The 18,275-nt window shown below is 40.9% G+C and overlaps 1 protein-coding gene across 2 annotated transcripts in view; it reads right to left on the bottom strand.

The window, feature by feature from the left end:
- Positions 1 to 4,502: 4,502 nt before the first annotated feature.
- LOC148012536 (uncharacterized) overlaps positions 4,503 to 18,275 on the bottom strand; it is a 41,701-nt gene continuing 27,928 nt past the window's right edge. The window contains exon 2 of one of the 2 annotated variants that reach the window (XM_087668938.1): positions 4,503 to 6,030. In XM_087668938.1, coding sequence (XP_087525064.1) covers positions 5,081 to 6,030 — 950 coding nt within the window. In that variant the 3' untranslated portion in view covers positions 4,503 to 5,080. The remainder of the gene's footprint in view (positions 6,031 to 18,275) is intronic. The other variant, XM_087668939.1, reaches the window with a different exon arrangement.

An 18,275-nucleotide genomic window follows, 5' to 3' on the forward strand; every position in this document is an offset into this window, starting at 1 on the left:
GAGACCCAAGATCACTCCCACACAAATTCTAAAATATCCCAATGTTAGATAGAGAGATACATAGCTATATGAGGCTCTGTGCACTAAACTTTTATTTACTTTTGATAAGATTCATCCGATCAACATGAGATGTATGCTTACATTAAAAAGGACTAGTCAAGAATCCAAGAAGTGGGTAGGGTGCCCAATTTATGGAGAGAACCTCAAACTCAAATTTGATGTACTCATACACATTTCTTTATAGGTACTTGGTCGCACCTAACCACCACCCTACAAAGCCCTCACTTTATGCATGTTGTTGTAAGTTAATTTTGCACCCTATTCACTCCACACTTGAGCACATTGCAAACCATATACACTCTAGTTCAAGACATAGTTGTGCATTTAGTGCACTCGTTCATCATAAAAAGTAGGCACTCATGCACAAGAATCAAGCACCTATACACATATGCTTGCACCTTAAGAATCTAGGTCACTTAGGCACATTGGGCACATAAGTGCACAAAATTAAATAAGAACATAGTGCACTCAGGCATATGGTACCTTAGGCATTCATGCACATTATCCTTCTAGTAGTCATGCCTTGGTTTTTAGCACTCCAATTAGTGCTCGTGTACACCCCACTCATAGACATAGCAGTTGATTGGACATGTGCATACACAAATCCTTTTCACTTGTGCACATGCCTTCTTCTCGAGCACTAGTGCACATGTCAATTAAGCAAAGCCACCTCTGAAGCACATTAGCAAATCATACTTGTGTGCATCAACATCAATTTACTAGTGTGCATTAACATCAACTCACTAATGCACATTAAGTAATGGCACATTCAACTAAACCTAGCGAAACACACTAATGCACTTGGGGGCCTTAAGCACAACTATGCACAAATTAGTGCTTGTGCACATAGAAATAGGGACACTCCCTTACATTAGGATAACTTAGCCTTAGGATCTCATTTTTGAAGTAGTCAATACTTGTGCACACCAAATCAACTCACTAATGCACATCTAGTCAAGTGCACACGTGCATACTAAGATTAACACCCAATCACACACATTCAAGTTTCACTCATGCACCTTAAGATAGAGCACATTAGGCACTAGCTAAACACTCACTCACAAGGCACATACACACTATAGGGCAGTAGCCACACACCGCACTTGCAAACACATAGACTAGGTTTATGAGAACATTAATAGGGCACATTCAATAATGTGCCCTAGTTAGGTACTTGTACATGTAGCTTAGGATGCTCTTGCATAAGGGAATTAAGGCACTTGGCCTTAGGTAATTTGGGAGACTTAGCTAGTCACAAGGGTAAAACCTTATACACACATTAGGGGTGGATTCACATGCACTCATGACAAGACCACACACACTCAAACCCACTAAGCTACCCTTGCATCTTAGGAATCATTGTAGGCACCAAGTAGTTGCACCCTTTTGCTAAGTCCTTAGGGCTATTAAAGGCACGTGCAAGCCTAGGTCTTGATCCTTAGGCTAGCTTAAGGCATGTTTGAACCCTTCATTTAGACCTCTATCACACCATAAAGGCACACATCCTCTTACATGTGAAAACTAGGATTACACCTTAAACCTTTTATCTTATTTGGGGCACCCTAGGAGTCGCCAATTTGCATTTGCAAACCGTGCTTCCTTGCAAATCCATAGTTAGATTTTCCCTTAGGGACAAATCTAAAAACTCACTCTTTTGGCACATAATTTAGAGTAAGACCGTAATAACTTAGAAGTATAATCGTGAATGCATCACTTTGTATAATCACCTAGGGATTAGGGTAACTAGGTCGCATGTAGGACTCACATCGTCACAACTAGGGTGCACAAGCAACCAAGACCAAAAGTACACAATGTTGAAACCATGTTGCATTGGTTATGCATAACACCTTTTGTTTGGAAAAGTGAAAGCTTGGTTGAGCATGTAAATGGAATTTGTTTGTGAAAAAAGAAAGCATGGCTGACCATATGTAATTACAATTTTTATGTGAAAAAAGAAAGCATGATTAAGCACAAGAATCATTATTGCACTACGTTATATAGCTAAGAAGAAATTTTTGTTATCTTAGCAAATTGTCTATTTGCTAAGACCAAACAAACGCAACAAGAACAAGCATAAAGTTGAAAACAACATTTGTAACAAACCCAAACCCCATCACAACACACTTAGCTAAAAAGAGCTTAGGGACATTGCAAGTGCATGCACGTGAGAAGTGGTCAAGTAAGTTTGACCCTAAAGAAGGAAAGAAATCCTAATTCATGAGAGGTCAACTCGGATATGAATTTTTAAAACAACCTAAGTGCTAATAATGGACCTCATCAATTAGATCGTAGTTGTAACAAAACAAGAAGCACCATGGATGATTCCATTTGTCCAGCTAGCTTTAATGGAGTAGCATGTTTTGACATCACAAAACTCACAATTAAAGGCATGGAAGAGACTCCAATTTTTGAGAGACCAAGGCATCACAAATTTTGGTAAGCTTCTTATCCACACATGGGACATTCAACAATAGTTGAGGGTCATGCAAGCAAAACTAGATGGGATGCAGAATATGCTTGTGAATGTTGGGATGTGGGATAATCTAACAGCACCCTCATGGACATAGTTCAATGCAAGCTATTCGATCACAATAATTTGCTCAATGAAGGAGTATGAAACACTCAAACCCTAATATTTGGGATGGGAAATACTCTAAAATAGAGAAACCGAGACAAAGTCCCCTTAGTTGCTAAGCAGCTTGACAAATATTGCACCGAAGATGATCCATAAAGCTTCATCAAATAGTTCAAACAAGTATGTGGGAGATGTGAATTGATGATGAGTTCAACAATGAGTTTTAGTTCATTGATGATGAGTCATTTTATGATGATGTTGAGAGTGTTGGTTGAATCAATATTCGTGAGGGCACGTCTTTAGAGTCTCATCTCAACATGTCATGTATGAACTCTATTAAACTCATCAAGATATTACTTTCCTTATGACTTTCATACTATGGACTTAAATTATCATAACAATGCTCAAATATTCAAGCAAAAGATAAAGAGATACAAGAGAACGTTAGACCATTGTAAGAAAAGAGTAGAGAGGCCGAGGAACTTCACTTGAGACTCAAAGTAGGTGCAAGCTTTTGGGCTTTGCATGGGTAAGAAAGGGCACACGTGGTTTATAAGCCTTGATGTAGCCAAAATGTTCTCTTTTGGCCCATTCTAGAAAACTCTTCATCAAGCACTTTCATTTTTTTAAAAGAGAGGGATAAAACAAAAGAAAATAAATGTGCACCCATGGGGACTAAACTACACCTAGGGGTACTCAAGTTAGATATCCCTAGTGACCTTAGTTCGTCAGCTCCATCTCTAACCTCCTAGGCCTTTGAACTACACCTAAATGCCCTCCAGTTAGATATCCCTAGTGACCTTAGTTGGTTAGGTCTCTCTCTGACTTTGTAGCCCTTCTCCCAACTCCCCTAGATTTGCTTAAGGCCCATCAAGGGCAAGACATATCTAGGTCTCTTGAGTTATCTATGATTAAACTTCCTTGTTTAAGTCATTTGCACTTCTCTCTCTTTAGTTCTCAATTCACCTCAATTAAAGCAATGTGGAAAGGACACTTGATAAAGAAACCAATTTCTTCAACTACCACGTGCATTAATGAGACCACTGGAGACCCTATTCTTCAAAGTCACTTAGCTTGGATACAATTCTTTGTTCAACCTACTAATGGCACCTTCTCATAATCTTCTCCAAGTATTCCTTTCCTCAACACTGGAAATTCTTCCCATCCTTGGCCATTTTCCTTGCTTTATTGAGTATGCCACCATGAAAAACTAGTTTAGCCATCTTTTGACTAACTACATAAGTGTACATATATACTTACATAATATATTGTTAGTATATTTTGATAGTGATGTGTGTGAGCACACTTGAGACTACCAAGGCATTTTTTTTCCTCTTAAGGAGTTTTTCCCTGAACCTTATATATATGCCTTTTCACTTTTAAGACATAGTCCTGTAACTCTTCTCTATTGATTGACTCTCAATATACTTTTGAGTTGTGCTATCTCAAGCTTCTTCTTCTTGAAGTTGTGTACTTGTATTCCTACAACCCTAAATCCATCAATTGGTGTTAAAGTGAGCTTTGACCTCTTGGGTAGGGTAGAGTTGTCAATACCCTTTACTTGATTTTTTCACATTGGAATGAGATTTTACAAGCGTTTGCAAGTCGATAAATACTACAGGTACGTCGATAAGGGCTTGGCGTCAGGTTTTTCATTTAGATTCATTTTGGCCTCAATTTGTACTATTGTCAGCATAGCAAATGCTATTTTATCCTTTGTGCAATTTTTTTTACACGAGTCATCTTTGCAAATAAGAGACTATGTAGTCTCCTTTATACCATGCTACACAGCACACATTAGTTTTGTACATATTTTTCTCTATACTAGCAACTTTTACATCAAGTACACTTAATGGCCATGGTTGGAAACAATGATGTATTCCATATGTTGGTTGTTGAGGATAAGTTCGATGAAAGCAACTATCCATTGTGGGCTTATATGTTGCATCATGTATTGGATGCAAAGGGGCTTTGAAACATTATACATGGAATTAAAAAGACATCCTCGTGGTATTTCACAAGCTACAACTGTAATAGAAGCGATAGAAATAGATGATATTGAGGATGCATTGGGATAGTAGACATATAGAGACTCATGCATGTTGCTCGCACAAAGAAGGCTGATAAGGATGAGAAGAAAAAAGAGTTTCAAATGTTTGCAAGTATTATAAGGTAAAAGATCATGTTATAAAGGAGAATGCTGTCATACCAATGCAACTATATTTTCAGAAGCTGATTCACAAACGTGTTGCAATGGCTGCCCACATATATCCCACTCTGGTATGACAAAGCTGACAGCATTAATTAGTAGGATTGATGAGAACTATTTTCAGAACTTCCAGCATACAGAATCATCCTCAAGCCTGATAGCATGTCTCATCCTCAAGAACAGGTAAAGATTGCCAGCAAGGATCAACGGGATTATATAAATGCAATTTAGAACCTTCAAGCAATTTCCTCGATAATCAACTTCCCTTTGTTGGTTACATTCTCTCCCCTTTTCTTTACTCCACCAGGTATGGAGCCATCAGTCTCACTAAAAAACGACTTCTCAGATTCAATGAGCAAGGTTAAAGAAGAGAGTGCCTCATCAGGCTGTTCATTAACCCAGCACAGGTAAAAATAAACCTTTTTGCAAGCACCTACAATCTGCTGCAATTCATTTCTCCAAGACTTACGTGACACCTTCAATGCATCCTTTTTCTTTGGATGCTTCACACTTGCGTGTCTTTTTAAGGGCACTTCATCATCTTTGTCCTTCTGTAGATCCTTAATTGCCTTGTCAAACAGCTGGTATAAATCAGACAGTGCACAAATCACACCAGGTCTTCCAAGCTGCAATAACGCAGCTGTATCATCTACTAATGCCATTGCAAACTTGTACCCCCCTGCAGACTTGAAGGAAGGCGAGCATACCATCTCTATACAACTATTTAGTGCTCCAGCAACTGTTTCTGGAGACTCACCTTCTCCCAAAACTTTGGAAACAGCCAAACAAGACGAGGCTGAATCAAGAGTGTCACAATACCAGTCCCCATTGTACAATCGAAGAGTGAAACAATAGCTATATAAAATATCAGAAAGATGCACTTTGACCAAGGGAGACGGCTGTACAGGGGTAAGCTGATTCAGACGAGGTAAAGGAGACTCTAAAGGCAGTGGTACATCAGAAATATCCCTTGTATTGTCTATTGATGTTCTACTACCATCTTCAACCTTCACAGGCTGCACAAGAAGATTGCCATCTCTGTTCAAAGATACAGTCTTTGCATACGGACTCAACCACCAAGGTTCCCAAGGCTTTATCATGCGGCTTAGTTCCCCAGATGCCACAGCTCGTAGAAATGCCTTTCTTTCAAATGGCGACAGATCATCGAGCTTAATCTCCTTACCTGCTATCAAAAGCTGCTTGGATGACACTCACAAATAATTCACCATGAGCTTATTAAAGAAGCAATTAATATACAAAACTTTTTAGAAGAAATTGATACAGAATCTTCTTGTTTCTTGCACAGATAAAATGTAGGCATGTGCTGAAGTCAATGTGACTGTCACTCTTAAGGACCGACACAATCTCAACTAAATAATCTAGGCAGAATCCATCAACATACAAAGAGTTGGACTTAAGTAAGTTTAGCTATGCCTTAAAGAGGCCCACCTAAGTGAGAGCACAAGATTACAGCAAAGAAAGTTGATTGCAGAATGAGAGGCCTAGAGCATCATTTATAGGAAAAAGGAGTCTCTAAGAGTTAAAAAGGAACGTGGAGCAAGTATCCAGCCACATGTTATGAAGTGAGGACACGTGGAAGGAAAACTTAAAAGCTTGCACAAGTTTCCTAATAGCTTTTATTTTTAGCGTGTGTCCTTGGGTGGAAACTATTAAGAATAGAAACAAAAATTTCTACTAAAATCTGTCAAGACATCCCAAATTTTAGAATTGCAATATAGGTATGAAATAAAAGTTCTTTCCAAGTACGATTCAAAAACAGTATCAAAATTCCAATATGAGATTTCTACATTCATTCTACAATTTCAGCCTACAACGTGGTTGAGTTCCAACCACAAGCAACCAATTCGATCATATACATGGAAGTGCACACTGTCTTTATTTTAACCCACTATGCAAGTCCACCATAACCTAGGTCCACTCATCAATGGCCAAGTCTAATGCATTGTTCTACATATCTTTTAATTTCGAAAAAAACTTCTTAACATTTTTTAATATGCCAAGTTATCAAAATGATACTTATTATCTATTGTATAGTGTGTTAGCTATCTCATGGACTCTGCATTGATGCCCTTTGTCTCCTGGTTTGGACATCCTAGCTAGCCTCTAGCATGATTAGGGCTAGGGTGTCCTATGACAGTTGAGATATTTAGTACTAGCATTTTCTGTATAGCCCTATTTTGCACATTTTAGCACATCATTGTGGTCACCTGGTTATTCTATTTTCATTCTGGTCATTTGACCCTTATACTTTCATTCATTGATTTAGTACATTCATTTCCAAAAAAGAGGGCTCAAGGCTCAAGAAGGATGGTAAGAATTTTTGTATATGCCTCGCATACAAAGAGGAAGATGCCCTCCCCTTTACAAAAGCCTAAAGAGTTGGGAAAGAACCGTAAAATTGCACGATCATTTTGAGGTTTTGAGATGAGATGGAGAGGATAACCTTTATGAAGAAGGCCATACTACATGGACTCCCAAGGGGTCCCATCTACCTGGATGATGATCTTACTAAGATGCATGGCCTATGAGAGAAACACCTCAGAGATACGGATGACAATATGGAACTATAGACACACCCAAGGAGAATGGAGGAGATGATAGAAAACCATGAGTTGATTCAAGTCACAAAGACACATCAAAGTCTTGAGAGGAGGACTGCCTAGAGTACCAAGGATACACCTGGGAGTCCACACATAGGAGTTGCACGAGACATCAAGGTACCACCTAGGATCAGTAGGAGGGGCAGTGTTGATTAGACAAGAGCTCAAGGATAGAGTCTGCATCATGGCACAAGATCCTATTGCACGATACATTGCCCTCTACTACTTTCCCTTGTAAGGGTCGATATATGCTATTGAGGTGCCCCAACAATGAGAGAGAGGAAGATGGAGAAGGAAAGTCCCCTTTCACAAACCTCTTAGACAAGCTTGTACGTTACTAGAACTAGGAGAGATTCTCCTAGTAGGAGACTTTACGCCAGGATAAAAAGCAAACAATGTGAGAAATATAATTTTGAGGATCTAGAGCAGCTACAAGTGATGAATGTAGAGGAGCCATGCACAGACAAAATATCGATGCCACAATTAAGAAAGTGGAGCACTTCTTTTATTGACCTCCGGAGTTCCACTACAATCTGTGATCTAATACATAGCAGTTCAAAAGATCCAAATTTGTGGAGTTAGTCTCCTTAGATTGACCATCAGTTTGTGGATGGAAGGATGAAGAGATCTTAGTGCAGCACCCATGTTCTCAAATAGCCCCTTCCAAAACAAACTGGTCATCCGTGGATCTCAAATACTGATGATCAACTCTGGCCTGCCATGGTACTTAAAACACATGTTGCATAAAAAGACATACCATATGATCAGCCTTTATCTTCTTCCTCACTGGAATAAAATGGGTCTACTTACTGAACCTACAAATTATAGTCTATATTCCACCATCCTTGTAGATGTAGGAGGAAGCTCAAAGATAAAATTCATAGCAATGCTTTGCCAAGGCCTGTCTCGAATATGCGAGGACTGTCATAAACTTGGCATCTTTTGCCTATCATACTTCACTTTCTCACACACAATGCATATCTTGATAAACCACTCAACATCATGCATCAAAAATTACGAATGGTTTATCTTACATTGATTTGCGATAAATGGTCATTAGTTTTGCCAAATGAGTTAAGCTCATGAGTAATGCATGAATCCCATGATATTCCAGCAATGATTTTGAGATCCTTGGTAAGTCTTATGCTATGTTATGCTCGCTAATCATTTTCAGCATGTGTTTGGCAATAGCATGGTCTAGCAGCAGTAGCCAATGTTGTCTTTACTATGATCCCTTGTGCAAATTCTAGTGCAATACTTTGCATTTGATACGTTCAACAATGCAATCAAGGATGATTGCAAGGATTTCAAGGGGAAGGGTTGTCACGAGGATATGAAATTTTGTTTGCTTTACTTAACAATTGGATTAATTTTTAATCAAATGTTTAGACATGTGTTGCACATATGAAGAGCAATTGAGATTATTTCATATTTACGGGTTAGGCATGTGTTGCATATATGAAGAGCAATTGAGATTATTTCATATTTATGGGCCAAGGACTTGAGGAAATTAGTGGATGTTAAAGGCAAAAGTTGACTCAGGTAACATTGCACAAATATTAGATGGTATCTAGCATAGCAGCAAAGAAACGCATTTCTTTGAGTTTAAAAATTACAAAATGTTTCTTAGAGTAACAAATATTTCTAATAGTAAAAAACATGGGGATTTTTTTGGAAGGGAGAACCCAAAAATAAGGGTTTTTTAACAAAAACCCTTCGGCAAGGTTAAACATGATAATGATGATAAGTAATGACTCATGAGAACTCAAGATTTTGGATGATAGACTTACTTTTTTGGGATTTTGTTTAGTTATTGGACACTGTCAATCTAGTGTCTAGATTCTATTCTTGTCTTAAGAGTTTATTATTATACAACTTTAGTCTCATTAATGAGTTATTTAAGATATATTATGATTCGTTCTGAATTTTGATATTGTCAGTTTGTTTTGGAATGAGAATCATGATGTTGTAACTTGACTTGGTCCATATTGTACATGAGCTATTTACATATTTATTTCAATTTTCTTTGTGTGATAAATATAAATCATAATGTTTGAGGTCACAAAGAATTTCTAAATTTTCTCTCTCCTCAACATTCTCTCTCATTCTCCAATCATTTCCCAACCTTGCTCTGAAAATCTCAGCATTCTAATCCCCAAAGGCTAAGAAATTATTTTTTTCTCTACTGCCTGTAAACCCTAATTTACAGCAGAAATTAGGGTTTGATAGCAACCTTCGGAAGCATGCTAGGAGATCAAAGCCTCAAGTCTTGAATTTTCACAACCAAGAATTAATCCAAGTGAGGGACCAGCCAACATTCAAATTTGGGCCAAGGAGTTGGTGAAGGCCAATCAATTGCCCAAGCAAATCAAGGGGAAAATCAACTTGAAGACTTGTTGGTCATTGTTAACAGTAAGGGGCTTTTGGATTGTGAAGGGGATTGAAGAAATCCATTGTATTTAAGTTCAATTGCATCCAAAGATAAAGAAATACCAAAAGGGGCACCGTTTTTTGGGCCAATTAGGTGTCTAATGTCGAAGATTGATTGGTAAATGTTTGTGTTTCAGCATTTCATTAATTATTACTTGTTGTAATTAAGTTATAATCAAGTTCTTAACCCCCCTTCACGAAAGGAAGGCTGGTTTCATGGTTCCATTGTCGAGATACCATTAAATCCTTCGAATTGGTGGGCTAGAGACAATTGATTGCAAGTTCAAAGCTTTGGATTATTGCTGAAATTATGCTCAGCTACTAATTACAGCAAGTATGCTTTCACACAGTGATACGGGATCATGTGATAATAATGCATCTCAACTTGATCATTCACATGGTGAAGGGGAAATGCAATGCATGATCTTGGACAAGGTTCTTAGCATGGACAACAAGCTGAAAATGTAGGAAATGTCCCAAATGTAGGGAATTCCATACCTCAAGATGCTGATGACCAGCAAGAGGGTGAAGAATTTAATGATAGGTTCAAAGATTGGATGAGGATAGCAGCAAATCTCTTTGCTGAATTGGCAAAGGATCCTCCGTTTACTCAATTCTTAAATGCCGCAAAGAAGGACAACAAAGGCAAAAAGAAGATGACATCTTCTAGAGCTTCAAGACAGCTAGAAAAACAAAAGGAAATGCCTAAACCTCCATTGGAAGAGGCCAAAGTTGTTAATAAGCACAAATAGTTGCTACCCATGGGACAACAAGTGCAAATGTATGGCCAACTTGATAGTGCCAATCCATGGGAATATGGATAACAAGATATTCATGCAAATTCAAGTATGGGACAGCTGTTAGCCTGCTCTTTATCATTCTCAGTCTGTCATCTCTTGGTTGTGAGCTCCTGTCAGAGTCTGACAGGAGACAGAGGAGCTCTGTCAGTTCGTTTAGTGGCTGTCCTTGTCAGTCTGCAGCCTGTGGGAGTCATACAGCCCAAACTGGGCTGTTATTCTGCAGTCGGCCCAGTTTTTGGGCAGGTCGGCCAGATCTGGCCAAAGTCGGCCAGATCTGACTGGTCGGCCAAATCTGGCCAGGTCGGCCAGTTTTGGCAGGTCGGCCAGTTTACTGGCCTGGGGGCTATATATAGCAGCCCCCCCAGTCATTCCAGCATTGTTCTCTGCAGGTTCAGCACTGTCTCCGTCATCTCCGTCTCCGGCATTGGTGTTGCCATTGCTTCCAGTCTGTTCTGGTCCCCTCACTGACGCTCCGGGCTGCGTGCAGGGACTGCTCTGTCCATTTCAGTGTATTCAGCATTCATCTCAGTCAGTGCAGACTTTCTTCCTTCATTCTCTGCTTTCTCTCTCCTCTCCTCTGTGTTCGTGTTCTTCCGTTGTGCACTCTCACAACAGCAAGGGTACTTAGGTGGTAGCACCGTTTTTCATGCAACAGTTGATCAAGGACCACATATGGGAATATATGGAACAAATCCCTACAATACGCAACAACCAATGCATGGTTCTCAACAACCAATGTATCTGGGCATGTCAGGCAAAATGTGCAATCCCATGTATGGCAACATAGGCATGACAACAAGGGTACTTAGGTGGTAGCACCGTTTTTCATGCAACGGTTGGTCAAGGACCGCATATGGAAATATATGGAACAAATCCCTACAATACGCAACAATCAATGCATGGTTCTCAACACCCAATGTATCTGGACATGTCAGGCATAGACATGATGCCTAGGGCACAACACAAAGTGGGCCATGGGAATGTATTTGCAACCCTTGGGACTGTTGAAGGACAAGGATTTAGTACCGGTCATGTGAATGCATCTGATAGTACTAGTTATCATGAATATGTAGCAAGTGTACACTTTTTGCAATAGCCTATTTATGACAATTTGACTCCCATAGGTCCGGCAAAGGACTATGATGAGGGTGGCAAAAGTATGAAGTTTGAACCTTTTAGTGGTACACAAGATAGGCTAAAAGCTCTCACTTTCATACAACAATTTGAGGCAACCTATTCGGGAGGCAACTTCACATAGGCATCTAAAATTCGTTAAGGCAAGCACATTTTTGAATGGAAATGCATTACAATGGTGGCCTACACTTCTTATTCAAGGAAGAGCACCTACCACTTGGGTAAAGTTCAAGCAAATATTTGCTTCAAACTGATTCACAAGCACATTTGAAGCGGACATAATGACAACATGGATCCAATTAGATGCAAAACAAGGCAAGAACTTGGACCAATACAATAAGAAGTTTTGGGATTCTTTGCTGCCCGTTACTTCTTATCGGTCAATTCCCCTTCATGAATAAGTGGAGAAGTATGCATGTGGTTTGCCAAATTTGGCATTTTTGCATTAAATCCATTGTTTCCAATATGTCACAACCTATAAAAACTGTTACTACAGCTGATACATTGCTACATGGTAAGGATGCACGTTTCCAAGACTGATGTGTTAAGTCAAATGTCAAGAGGTAAGAAATGAGACTAAGGGCAAACTTGAAAATAAAGCTGAAAATCAGGGCAGATCTGAAAATAGGACTGGAAAGAGGAGTAGATGGCAAAGAAAGTTTGGAAAAAATTATGCATGCCGTTAGGAACTCATGGCTGCAAATAAATGCTTTATTTGTGAGGAGGGGCATATAACAAGGAGGTGTCCTAATACACAACAAGCTGATCAGCTGGTTTAGTGTCTCATGTGGTGCCAAATCAGTCCAATGATGATAGCACTAAGCTTTGCAGAGCATGGAGCAAAACTAGACATCAGCATGCACTTATTTTCCTTGATCCAAGAGCATGACCAAACTTTATCTCTATTGACATGGCTGCCTATCTAGGCATCAAAGAGAATGAGATGGGGTCCACGGGTGAGATTAGTATGGCATGCAGGCCACATAGAGCTACGCACTCCTATCATTGGAAAGCTTCATTTGCACGAAGAGTTCTTTATTGTACCTTTGAAAGGATGTGATGTCTTACTTGGGATGCCTTGGTGCCATTGTGTATGCAGTTGTTGATAATCATGATAAAATCGTGACCCTTTATTATAGAGGCAAAGTTCACACTTTGGATGTAAAATTAAAAAGGGCATTTTTCCCCCTTGTATCTGCTTCTCAACTTTCCAAAGGGATGAAAAATACTTCCTTAGTTTTCACGAAAGATAAAAGTGATAATGAAAATGTTGGAAATGCGACTCACTTGGATAAAGATCGCATGTCATTTCTGAAAATTTATGCTAATTGCTTTTCTCGGTCAGTTCTGGGGGAGCTAACTCCTAAAAGGCTCGAGGATCATGATATAGACTTGATCCCCAACAATAGCCCTCCTAACAAGCCACCTTACAAAGTGCAACCCAACGAGAGGAGATTATGAGTCGGGCGAATGCATTATTAGAGAAAGGGCTGATTAAGCCCAGCTTATCTCCATTTTGTTCACCAATGCTTCTACTGCCGAAAAAGGATAGGTCATGGTGCATGTGCATTGATTATCGTGCATTGAATAAAATCACGATAAAGAACAAATTTCTAATCCCTAGGATCAATGATATCTTGGATAGATTGCAAGGGGCAACCATTTCCAACCATATAGATTTGAAAAGTGGATACCATCAGATTCGAATTAGGCCTAAAGATGTATCTAGATAGCTTTCTAAACATCTTTTGGTTTACATGAGTTTCTTGCTATGCCATTTGGGCTTACTAATGCTCCTGCCACATTCAATAGAATGATGGATTGCATTTTTCGACAACATAGGGCATTTGTGGATACTTTCTTTGATGACATGATTGTCTTTTCGAAGAATGAGGCCAAGCACTGGAAGCACTTGGCAATAGTATTCAATAAGTTGCGTAAGCATCAGTTGTTGATAAATGACAAGAAAGGCAAATTCTTCTTGTATGAGATCCACTTTTTGGGGTACCTTGTATGGGCTGATGGCATTCATATGGATCCTACAAAAGTTGAGGCAATTCATTCATGGCCACATCTCAAGAATGTTCAAGATAGCCCCACAAAATGGTTAGTATAATGATATATGTAGAGAGACATGGACGCACCTTTAGCAAAAGGTAAACCTTAATGTATGCATACATGGGCATGCTTGGACACTCTTTAGACACATAATTTAAGAAACGAAACATGAATACTTAGCTAGATTGGAGACAAAGATATATTCTATGTTCTTGGGACGTGTAAAAGAGCATACCAAAGATTTCATGAGAGTCGGCCACCAACACAAATTACTAGACCTGATGATTGGCATGGATATCCTTACACACCACGTGAACGCACCCTTCCAGGTGTAAGTGTATCGTACCCTAAGTATAAATACATTATTTTATTCTTTGTGTGCACCACACTAGTGTTGAGCTAAAATATGCATTACTTGCTGATTAGCCTCTTAAACAGCCCCAAAACACACTAAAAAATGCTCTTTTAGAGTAAAACCCTAAAACGGAGAGCGGTTCGAGAGAGTTCAGTGGAAACCCTAAAACGGGGAGCGGTTCGAGAGAGTTCAGGAAACCCTAATTTGGGAGGCTCCAATCCACATCTATAAATAGACAAGCTGCCTACCATTCAGCCATCATCCTTGTTTGCCGGTTACACCAGCCCACACATCCTCTGCTGCTGTTGGCACTCAGTTTTCAGTCCGCAGCCCGCCTCCATCTGCTATCCAGTCATCATCAATTGCAGCCACATTATCCCCAACCTGCATTTACAGCATTGCAGGCCCTGACACTCTCTGACACACCTTCTCCAGCTGTCGCCCTACTGTTTACAGCATTTGTGCACAGTTTCCAGCTTTTGATCGGCAATACACTGCTACATTTACCAGTTTCCAGCCTCCAGACTGCTGCATTTTGGTAACCAGCATACTCCCATTCAGTATTCAGCACTCCTACACTCCGACCGGTGGTCACAAACTTGGGATCTGTCTCCGGTGGACGTTACACTCCGACATTGCTCTGCCCTTGAGCACACTGTACACTCTTACATTCATTTACAGCATTCATTCACTTTAGAGTTGTATTCTCTCTCTCTCTTCTTCTGTTTGTGTTTGAGTTTCTGAGTTTGAGTTTTGATTTTTGCGTTTAGGGTTTAAGTTTTGAGTTTTGCATTTAGGGTTTGAGTTTTGCCCTCTGTGTCTGTGTCTGTGTCTGTCTCTTTGTGTTTCTGTCGTGGTCGTACTCTCTGTGTGTCCTCAATGCAAACCCTAGCAGTTTTCTTCACATGGCATCAGAGCCGGTGCTCTTGTAAAGAGTGTCCTGCGGATATTGTGGAGAGCTAGTCTTTGGGTGAGGCACACAATACGACTCGTAACCGAATCACAATGTCCCGGATACCTTCTTCTCCAGTTCCTATGATGTCTTATTAAGCTGCTTCATCATTGGAGGCCCTAAGACAGCATTATGGACTTGGTGAGGAGGTCGACACTCCACTTTCACCTTCACCTTATTCTACTCCTATTCCAGATTTCACTAACATGACAGAGGACTTTGAGGAGTACTATCGCAACAAGTACGGTGATGTTTACACCCCTCCTACCAGTTTTGCTACCACATCCGGACCGGTTGGTAAGGCTGGCCACCTCTTCGATCATGGAGAACATACAACATTCGAATCGTCTAGCGATCCATCTTTATCATCTCAACCGGGTCCAATGTCAGGTTTGTACAATTCTTTTGAGTTGCATGAATCAAAACCCTCGCCTGTTTCTTCTTTTGAGGTACAGGATCCGGATGGCTTTGTGTATGTAAACTTCAATAGAGGGGGCTCACGATGCAGACAAAATTCAAGTGCACCTACAACTTTTGTTTCATTTGAGCATATCACACACACTTCTCACCTCCTTCCCATCCCACCCTCTTCTATATCACACCTTGATCACCTCTCATCATCTTTCCCAAACCTTGGATTACACTCGCATCTGCATCACACACCCTAGGGGTTGGATCTGAATGCCACACTTTAACACAGTGCCTCTCACCTTTCAGCAAAGGAGCACACCCATAACTCTTGGGTCAACTGTGATGGGCATCCCCCTCACTATCCCCAGCTTCACATCTCACATAACCACTCAAACGCAAGGGTTTCCATTCTCAGCTTATGGTGCGTCTTCACACTCTCCTTGGGTTAAACCTATGCAGGGATTCCCATCTTCTGCTCCCCGTGTTCCCATTCCATCTCCTTGGGTTTCTCATGTGGCTACCATGCCCATGCCTAGTCAGCCCATCCCTACTTATGGATCCACCTTCCACACTACCCGCATGCCTAGTGGGCACTCTAGGGCCCCTTCCCAAGTGTACACCACTTCCCCATCCTACCCACGCTACACTTTTTCACACTATCCATCTCCGAGCACTACCACTTCTGTTGCAACGGCCAAGAATGCCTTCACAAATAAGACACATTTTAACGGGTCAAATTTCACCACTTGGTCTAATTTCATGCAACAAGTGCTTGAGTCTCAGGGTCGGGACCTCATCATTGGTCTAGAGCTTATGCCTAAACCCTCGACTAGCTCACCCCGACTACATCCATCAATGGAGAGCCTGCTATGCCACAACCAATGTTGAGCTCATGCAAGGGTTGCTTGCTGAGTTTCACTCTCAATTGCAGCACTTCCCCCTCGCATCAGAGAGTTGGAGTCACCTTCTCGACCGTTATGCGGCTCGTGATCGTACTCCGCACATCAATCTCGACTTTGTGCTGAGTACAGCCTCAACAACCCATCTCTTTCACTACCCTTGAGGGACTACCTGATTGGTTTGCAGGTTTTGATCCCGTTGCACTTCATGTATCTATCTCACCTTCCTTCCCACCTCGTCACGCATTCCCTTGGCAAAGCCCTGCTACTGGACGTACACGACTACTCGACGTACACGATGGTGGCCACCTTCTTAGATTCTTTCAGATACCCTAGGTCAGTCTAGCATTCATTTTTTGCACTCCTAGAGTCGGGCCCATAGAATTCATTGTCCTTAGCTTTTCCATTCTTTTGTCTTCCGCTACATTTACTCACACACATCCACATCATTGCTTTTATTTTGAGTTAGATTTTCTTTCTGTTATGTTTTGCTTTGGAGCATCTCACCACTAACCTCTGTGTTTGCAGATTCTCATCTCTTTTGCAAGGTTTTATCTTTCAGTGGGGCTAATTTGCAAATTGCTTTGGTCCTACCTGGATTAGAGACATGGGGATGCACACCGTTCCTTTCATGGTTTCATCATCCTAGGAGTGCTTGCTCTTCTTCCAGCATGGCAGTTTTCCCTCTCGAGGCGGATTGTACAGCATCTCTCTCAATGCTATCATGGCGGCAACCTCTACCTTGCTCTTCTAGCAGGGTGCTTCATCCACTTCCTCTTCTTTCATTCCTTATGGTTCTCGACACCATAGAAGTCCGATATCAGGCTCCTCTTCCTTCTTCGGCATCTACATCCAAATTGAGAGGGGGTTTCTACCCTTCTTGGTATTCTACAGGCTTCAGCACCTTGTCTCCGACATCGGCTTCTCCCCCCTGTTGTACCTTGCCCTTTGCATTGCATGATTTCATCATCTTTGTATTAGGGTGCTTGGGCAAGTGAACAATTTCCTCACGAGGGACAATGTCCAAGTGGCACCTACTACTGCATGAGCATTCTTTAGCATGTAACATACTTTGCATCTCATTGTGCAAAGCACCACTTGAGCGGATCCTAAGCTGTTTCCACCGGCGGTTGTTGTTACCCCACCACCATCCTCCTTTATCACATGGATACCTCATCACCTATTTTTCCTCGTCATCGACACCCTGAGTGGTTGAGTTAGCTTGTTCTATTTTGTGATGCATTGGGTGTACCCTCCCTACTCTTATCTTCTGGGTCACTATTACTCAGTCAGCCGCATCCCATAAAGTTTACCTCACTTATTCAAAAAAAAAAGTTCCATGTAGTTCCATCCACCTTGGTAGGGGTCGGTAGGCCACTGGGCAGCCGACGTGCATCCTTTGTCCAATGCCCTGTCCTCTCTGGGGTGACCACTTGGATTCCCTTAGTAAGATAACCATCACCTCTATAGTCTTGGTAGGCCACTGGGCAGCCGATGTGCATCCTTTGTCTGATGCCCTGGCTGCTTTGGGATGGGATGCCTTGGAGTCAATAAACATCACAGTGGTTGGCCTAACCTTTCGGCTCAATTTTGAGCCTGAGAGGGGGTATTGAACTAAAATATGCATTATTTGCTGTTTAGCCTCTTAAGAAGCCCCAAAACACACTTTTAAAATGCTCTTTTAGAGTAAAACCCTAAAACAGAGAGCGGTTCGAGAGAGTTCAGTGGAAACCCTAAAACGGGGAGCCGTTCGAGAGAGTTCAGGAAACCC

Source organism: Lygodium microphyllum, chromosome 27, assembly GCF_053477565.2.
Source record: "Lygodium microphyllum isolate KBCC chromosome 27, Lygodium_microphyllum_v1.1.10, whole genome shotgun sequence".
NCBI lineage: Eukaryota > Viridiplantae > Streptophyta > Polypodiopsida > Schizaeales > Lygodiaceae > Lygodium > Lygodium microphyllum.